Raw genomic sequence first — 6,514 nt, forward strand, 5'->3', positions numbered from 1 at the left:
ATTTTTTCATTAATCGACTCTTTAATATTTACCCAAAACAAAAAAAGATTACAAAAAACTTTAAAGTTACGTCTGTGACACTTGTTTAATATGATTTTTTGTAAATTGTTCGGATCTTTTAATACAACGTCGATAAACACAATAAAAATCTTGATTATAAAAACATAATTAACGTGGTAATGGAATAAGGCTTTGTACCTAAATATATATTTCAACAAAACCAAACTAATCTCTCTGGTCAAAATATCACACTCCTAATAACATCATAATTCAAACTGTCACACTGCAAAATTTTGACGCAGAATGAAGAAAACATTGAAAAAGAAGAAGCCAAAAGGAAGAGAGAAGAAAGTGAATATTATGACAAGTGTGTGTGTGTGTGTTCTTTTCAAAGCTGAGGATTGCGTTTCATTGAACCTCTATTCATTTCTTCACTACTTGAAGCAGACGGATTCAAGCCATACTCACTTGTTCCACCATATTCACTGCTCTGATACTCTTTGCTCTCTAAAGCCAATTTCTTGAATTTTTTCATGTCTGCACTGTACGAGCTAGCGTCATACTCTGAGCTCACGCTTCCGGGGCTCAAGTACGTGCTTTGTCCTGGTCTTGTTCCTTCACTTAGATCCTCCATTGACATATCTCCTTCTAGTGCTCTTACAATCTTTCATTTATTATATATACACATGTTTCAAGATTCATTTAGTATGTCATATTTATCATCAAGATTAATTGTGTAATTCATAACAAAAGAATTATATACGAAGTNGAAGAAGAAGAAGAAGAAGAAGAAGAAGAAGAAAGAACTCAAGAAAAACTGTGGAATCGAGAGAGAGAAGAGAGAAAGACAACTTTTTCGAACCGGCCCATTGGGTCAATTTTTTCATTAATCGACTCTTTAATATTTACCCAAAACAAAAAAAGATTACAAAAAACTTTAAAGTTACGTCTGTGACACTTGTTTAATATGATTTTTTGTAAATTGTTCGGATCTTTTAATACAACGTCGATAAACACAATAAAAATCTTGATTATAAAAACATAATTAACGTGGTAATGGAATAAGGCTTTGTACCTAAATATATATTTCAACAAAACCAAACTAATCTCTCTGGTCAAAATATCACACTCCTAATAACATCATAATTCAAACTGTCACACTGCAAAATTTTGACGCAGAATGAAGAAAACATTGAAAAAGAAGAAGCCAAAAGGAAGAGAGAAGAAAGTGAATATTATGACAAGTGTGTGTGTGTGTGTTCTTTTCAAAGCTGAGGATTGCGTTTCATTGAACCTCTATTCATTTCTTCACTACTTGAAGCAGACGGATTCAAGCCATACTCACTTGTTCCACCATATTCACTGCTCTGATACTCTTTGCTCTCTAAAGCCAATTTCTTGAATTTTTTCATGTCTGCACTGTACGAGCTAGCGTCATACTCTGAGCTCACGCTTCCGGGGCTCAAGTACGTGCTTTGTCCTGGTCTTGTTCCTTCACTTAGATCCTCCATTGACATATCTCCTTCTAGTGCTCTTACAATCTTTCATTTATTATATATACACATGTTTCAAGATTCATTTAGTATGTCATATTTATCATCAAGATTAATTGTGTAATTCATAACAAAAGAATTATATACGAAGTGTTTTTAAACCTGGCTCATCTTAGGACGTCTTCTTGCTGAGTGTCTGATTGCTGCAGCTGCACAAGAAGCCATTCGAGCCATCTCTTGTTGATCGTAGTTTAGCTCCAGACGCGAATCTGCCAATTGGTTGTAGTCTCCATCTTGAGCTGCTTTCAAACATAAAGGCCTTGCCTGCAACAACAAAAATAGTAAGATTTTGTTTTTCTTTTTGCAAGTGTTTTGGAGATAAAACAAGTAAACAGAAGAGGCAGACCCGACGACTTACCCAATCTACCAAACTGTCTTCCATTTCTCCAGTTAGATCCACTGGAGGTCGTCCGGTTATGAGCTCAAGAAGCATTACTCCAAATGAAAAAACATCAGATTTGTCGGATAACTTTCCGCTTGATGCATACTCTGGAGCTAAGTATCTGAATCAAAGAAAGATAAATGAAACCGAGTGAATAAGTGCTCTATATGCAATTGACTAATTTGGATCGTTCACAAAAGCTATTTACCCGAAAGTTCCCATGACACGAGTGGAGACATGAGTATAGTTGTCTTGAGATAGCTTAGCTAATCCAAAATCTGCAACCTGAGTACACAATAGACATCAATACACTTCGACACAGCTTTGGAACAAATTTAAGGGGAAATGAAAGTAGAAGTAGTACAAGAGTCAATATATACCTTGGTTTCAAAACTGAAATCGAGAAGAATGTTTGCAGCTTTGATATCTCTATGGATAATGCGAGGATGACCTACCATTGATGTAAAATATAGAATCTTATATTATCTTAAAGAGAGCGAGATTTATAGTAGCTACATCAGTGTGAGATTAATATGTGCTTACAGTCTTCATGCAAATATGCAAGACCTCTAGCTGATCCCAGTGCAATCTTCACTCGTGTAGACCATTCCAAAACCGGACGACCCTTACCTAAAATTTCAATCAAGTTATTGGTTAAAGAGAAACCATACTTCAAGTTGTTAATTCAAGCAAGTATTCTGTTAAATGAATGTACCGTGAAGATGGAATTCAAGAGTGTTATTAGGTATAAACTCATAAACCAAAAGCCTTTGACCACCAGAGATGCAATATCCAACAAGAGAAACGAGATGACGATGATGGACACGGCTAATGATATCAACCTCTGCTTGAAACTCTCGTTCGCCTTGTCCACTTCCAAGTTTAAGACTCTTCACTGCAACTTCTTTGCCACTAGGCAAAACACCTTTATGAACATACCCAAATCCTCCTTGTCCCAGCAAATTCGACTGAGCGAAACCTTCTGTTGCAATGGACAGTTCATCGTATGTGAAAGTGCTTTGGTTGTGACCAAGAGTCGCAGCTTGAGGCGACGGTGTAGCACTTGGACCGGTTAAGTTGGATTTGTCACTGTGAGGACCAGACACAGGTTGCTTTGGTCCCCAATTCCCTCCTCCTTGAGCAGCCATATTTACCACATGATCTTGAGGTGTTCCCTTATAATAACCACCATTACCTACAGTACGCAACATCTCCTTTAGCATCTAACGTCTAACTCTTTTGCACACTAATGGGCTTAAACACACACACACCATTAGACTACAAATTCCGGTTATACTAAACTCTAATCAATGCTCCTTTTACATTACCTGTTGGTGCTCCATAAGGATTGTTATTGTAGTAGTGCATGTGGTTGACCTGAGGGGACTTTTTCTTTTTCTTCTTGCAACAGATGCAAACACACACTAGAAGTAGAAGCAAAAGCCCTGCTCCTACAAGAACTCCAATAATCAATCCAATGTTGGCTTGTGGATGATGTTTCCCTGATAACAATGAGTCTAAATCTCCACTATTCCGAGGAGGGCTACTTGACCGAGGCGGTGAAGGTGAGCCACCATCACCGGAAGTTCTGTTCCCTGAAGATGGTTGTAACGGAGTGAAACTATCTCTGTTATTACCACCATTGGTTCTGTTACGGTCATCATTGGCACCAGGAGAAGGAGGAGATGGTCTATCTAAAGGCGGTGATTGGTTCGACGGTGTTTGTGGTGGTGCCGGCGGCGTTACCGGATTTGAGCCTTCAGGTGAAGGTGGAGCAGGAGGGGTCTCTGGAGTTTTCGGTGGCGGATTAGCTACAACCGGCGGCGATGGAGGAGGAGTGGTTTCCTGACTCGGAGGTGCAGGGGGGGGTGAAGAAGAAGCTGAGCCATCGTCGTTATTTGGCGGAGGAGCAGAATCGGATGACGGTGGAGGTAAAGAAGGTGGTGATGGCGGCGATGATGACCCATCTGAAGGTGATGTCCCATTTGAAGGCGGTGTGCCATTTGAGGTTTCAGGAGCAGGAGGTGAGTCCACCGGCGATTCCGCCATTGTTTGTCTCTGTTTTTGTCGGTGAAGGGTTTCTCAACGGTTGAGAAACCTTCTCCCCGGTGATCCTCGACGCAACAGCCTTGTATCTCAAGCAAAATACAAAATACTCAGGAATCAAAATCTTAACGCAATAGAAACAGAATCTGGAGAATATGTGATGAAGAAGGTTAGAAAGAGAATGAAAGGGAGAGAGAAATTGTAGAAACAGCTTGGAGAAATAGGCTTTCTCCTATGAAGGAGGAGACATCATCTCTTCTGACAAAATGATAACACTTATTACTATATTTAGGGCAAAGCGTGTCTCTTCTCTACCATATATCATCTATATTTGCTCTTTCAAGAAAAAACCGTAGTCTCTCTCTAATTTGGCCTCTACTCCTTTTTGCATGTGTGCCGTTTGAAGTTTGGACCATATCGGTTTATACGTTTAGAAAATAATCCAACCGGGTTTGAATTGGGGTTAGTCAGCGTAGAGGGAAAAGGCGGGAGTTGTTGTTAACTCATTACGTTTGTAGCAGCTGTGATCTAAAAAAGCCTCTGAAAGAGATCTTGTCGAAGAAACAAGAACCTGAATTTATTAACGGACACTCTTAGCACATGTACGCTTTTGGGTATAACCATAATCCATAGAAAAACATTCCCACGACCTTTTGCGGAATCATATATCTCTGTTCAACGTTACAATTCATTAAAGTTCAAAGTAACCATAAACACATTCACATATCTCCGAAAGCTTCATTTGACAGTTACATTAAACATTAATTGATGGGTCTAAAACCCCTAACTAATTTCTCAATATCACCGTCTCCTACATACGTCCGACAAATCTCCAGAAAATAAACCAAGCTCAAAGGTTGAAGCCGCAAAAGGTGGGATAATGTACCTTGGCTTAGAAACAGAACATCAAGAAGAGCTACCTCGCAAATCTGAACACTATGATGTAAGACCACTAAACCGAAGAAACATTGTCTGAACCTGGAGATGGGTCTGAGCTTCCGGCCATTGTTGTACCAGCTACAAAAGAACCAGGAATAGTGAAACCTGGAGGGGGCCTTGGCATTGGTGGGCGGGGAAATGCCATGCCCAAGGGAGGCCTTGGACCTACATTAGCAAAATTTGCAGCGATTCTGTTTGTTGGTAACGATGCTTTTGAGGACATTGAAGGTGGGACACCTAGTCGAGCTGCTATGATCTGAGCCCTTTCATGATATAGCCGTTGCCTTGACCTTTCTAATTGCTCTCTTACCCTCATTGTCAAGCTTTCAGCTTCATTGAAGATAGATAGCTTTGCTTCTAGTTTATGTAACTGCTTACATATATAATTAAAAAACCCCTCATTATTACGTTACAACTCTGAACAATAAAGCACCAAAACGGAATCTAACCTGCACACACTTGAACAATATCTTACCTGCTTCTCTATCAATGATCCAGAAAGTTGTCGGATATGATCTTCTTCTTGCTTTGCAAGATTCTTTGCCTTTACTGCTGCGGCTGAGATAGCGGAGATAGCTGCGCGCTTAAGCTTCTCGATGTTATGTTTGTCTTTTGTCCCTTCACAAACATCCTTCTCTTTCTTTCCTTCTTTCTTTGGAATTTCACCTGCAAAACAGCATTTAGACAATAAACCAATAAGATATACAAGAATCATGCCGTACAGGTAAAGCTTTTATGTGTAGAGAGAGAGGGAGAGAGAGAGAGAACCAGCTGTTCCATTTTCCGTTGCAGAAGCTGATCCAATGGGCTGCTGAACAACAGACGTATCTGGAGGACTAAGAACATCCTTTGCACCCTCCTCCTTAGCCTGTTGAACCTCCTCTCCTACTGTTGCGACCACATCTTGAGGATCCTTCTCTGACTGTAGTGTATCTTTCATCTCCACATCTTTTGATGCTTCTGGCTGAGAAGCATCATCTGCCGCTGACTGGGAGACAGTTGCTTGAGAGGCGTCTTTATTTTCACTACAAAGCTTATTCCCATCCTTCAAAGGTTCTTGAAGCTCCTTCCCTGAACATTTGTCCTGCGATTGACATATTACATCCGCTGGTTTCTCTGAACTGTCAGTTGTGACTGGCTTACTAGATCTTTTTTCTTGTACGGCATCTGGTTTTGTAGTAGAATTTTCAGTTCGAGAACCAGGTTGCTTTTCTTCAGAGACTGAATTCTGATTTTCTTTACCTGTGTCAGTATCTGGCATTTCCCTATCATCTGNATTTTCCGTTGCAGAAGCTGATCCAATGGGCTGCTGAACAACAGACGTATCTGGAGGACTAAGAACATCCTTTGCACCCTCCTCCTTAGCCTGTTGAACCTCCTCTCCTACTGTTGCGACCACATCTTGAGGATCCTTCTCTGACTGTAGTGTATCTTTCATCTCCACATCTTTTGATGCTTCTGGCTGAGAAGCATCATCTGCCGCTGACTGGGAGACAGTTGCTTGAGAGGCGTCTTTATTTTCACTACAAAGCTTATTCCCATCCTTCAAAGGTTCTTGAAGCTCCTTCCCTGAACATTTGTCCTGCGATTGACA

At 40.3% G+C, this 6,514-nt stretch overlaps 2 protein-coding genes across 3 annotated transcripts in view; both read right to left on the reverse strand.

Annotated features, from left to right (window-relative positions):
* LOC104721350 (proline-rich receptor-like protein kinase PERK5) lies at nucleotides 1,026–4,246 on the reverse strand. The gene is made up of 8 exons (XM_010439313.1): nucleotides 3,264–4,246; nucleotides 2,651–3,130; nucleotides 2,479–2,565; nucleotides 2,316–2,386; nucleotides 2,144–2,220; nucleotides 1,912–2,056; nucleotides 1,656–1,817; nucleotides 1,026–1,541 (listed from the first exon to the last, which is right to left on the reverse strand). Exons 1-8 carry the CDS (start codon nucleotides 3,982–3,984, stop codon nucleotides 1,266–1,268), a joined length of 2,019 nt encoding a protein of 672 aa, XP_010437615.1. The 5' UTR covers nucleotides 3,985–4,246; the 3' UTR covers nucleotides 1,026–1,265.
* The window catches only part of LOC104721351 (SWI/SNF complex subunit SWI3D-like), a 7,041-nt gene continuing 5,138 nt past the window's right edge, over nucleotides 4,612–6,514 (reverse strand). Inside the window, exons 6-9 of one of the 2 annotated variants that reach the window (XM_010439315.2) lie at nucleotides 6,163–6,195; nucleotides 5,689–6,087; nucleotides 5,396–5,586; nucleotides 4,612–5,290 (exon numbers count right to left, since the gene is read on the reverse strand). In XM_010439315.2, the coding sequence (XP_010437617.1) occupies nucleotides 4,934–5,290; nucleotides 5,396–5,586; nucleotides 5,689–6,087; nucleotides 6,163–6,195 (980 nt within the window). In that variant the 3' untranslated portion in view covers nucleotides 4,612–4,933. Of the gene's footprint in view, nucleotides 5,291–5,395; nucleotides 5,587–5,688; nucleotides 6,196–6,514 lie in introns of both variants that reach the window. The other variant, XM_010439314.2, reaches the window with a different exon arrangement.

The sequence above is a fragment of the Camelina sativa genome, chromosome 11 (assembly GCF_000633955.1).
Source record: "Camelina sativa cultivar DH55 chromosome 11, Cs, whole genome shotgun sequence".
NCBI lineage: Eukaryota > Viridiplantae > Streptophyta > Magnoliopsida > Brassicales > Brassicaceae > Camelina > Camelina sativa.

Bases quoted from the DNA above. Each gene is read 5' to 3' on its own strand.
- LOC104721350 (XM_010439313.1), bottom strand. From the start codon at position 3,984: ATGGCGGAATCGCCGGTGGACTCACCTCCTGCTCCTGAAACCTCAAAT. The intron at 2,387-2,478 runs GTAAGCACATAT...CATCAATGGTAG, and splicing joins TGCATATTTGCATGAAGACT to GTCATCCTCGCATTATCCAT. The intron at 2,221-2,315 runs GTATATATTGAC...TTGTGTACTCAG, and splicing joins ATTTCAGTTTTGAAACCAAG to GTTGCAGATTTTGGATTAGC.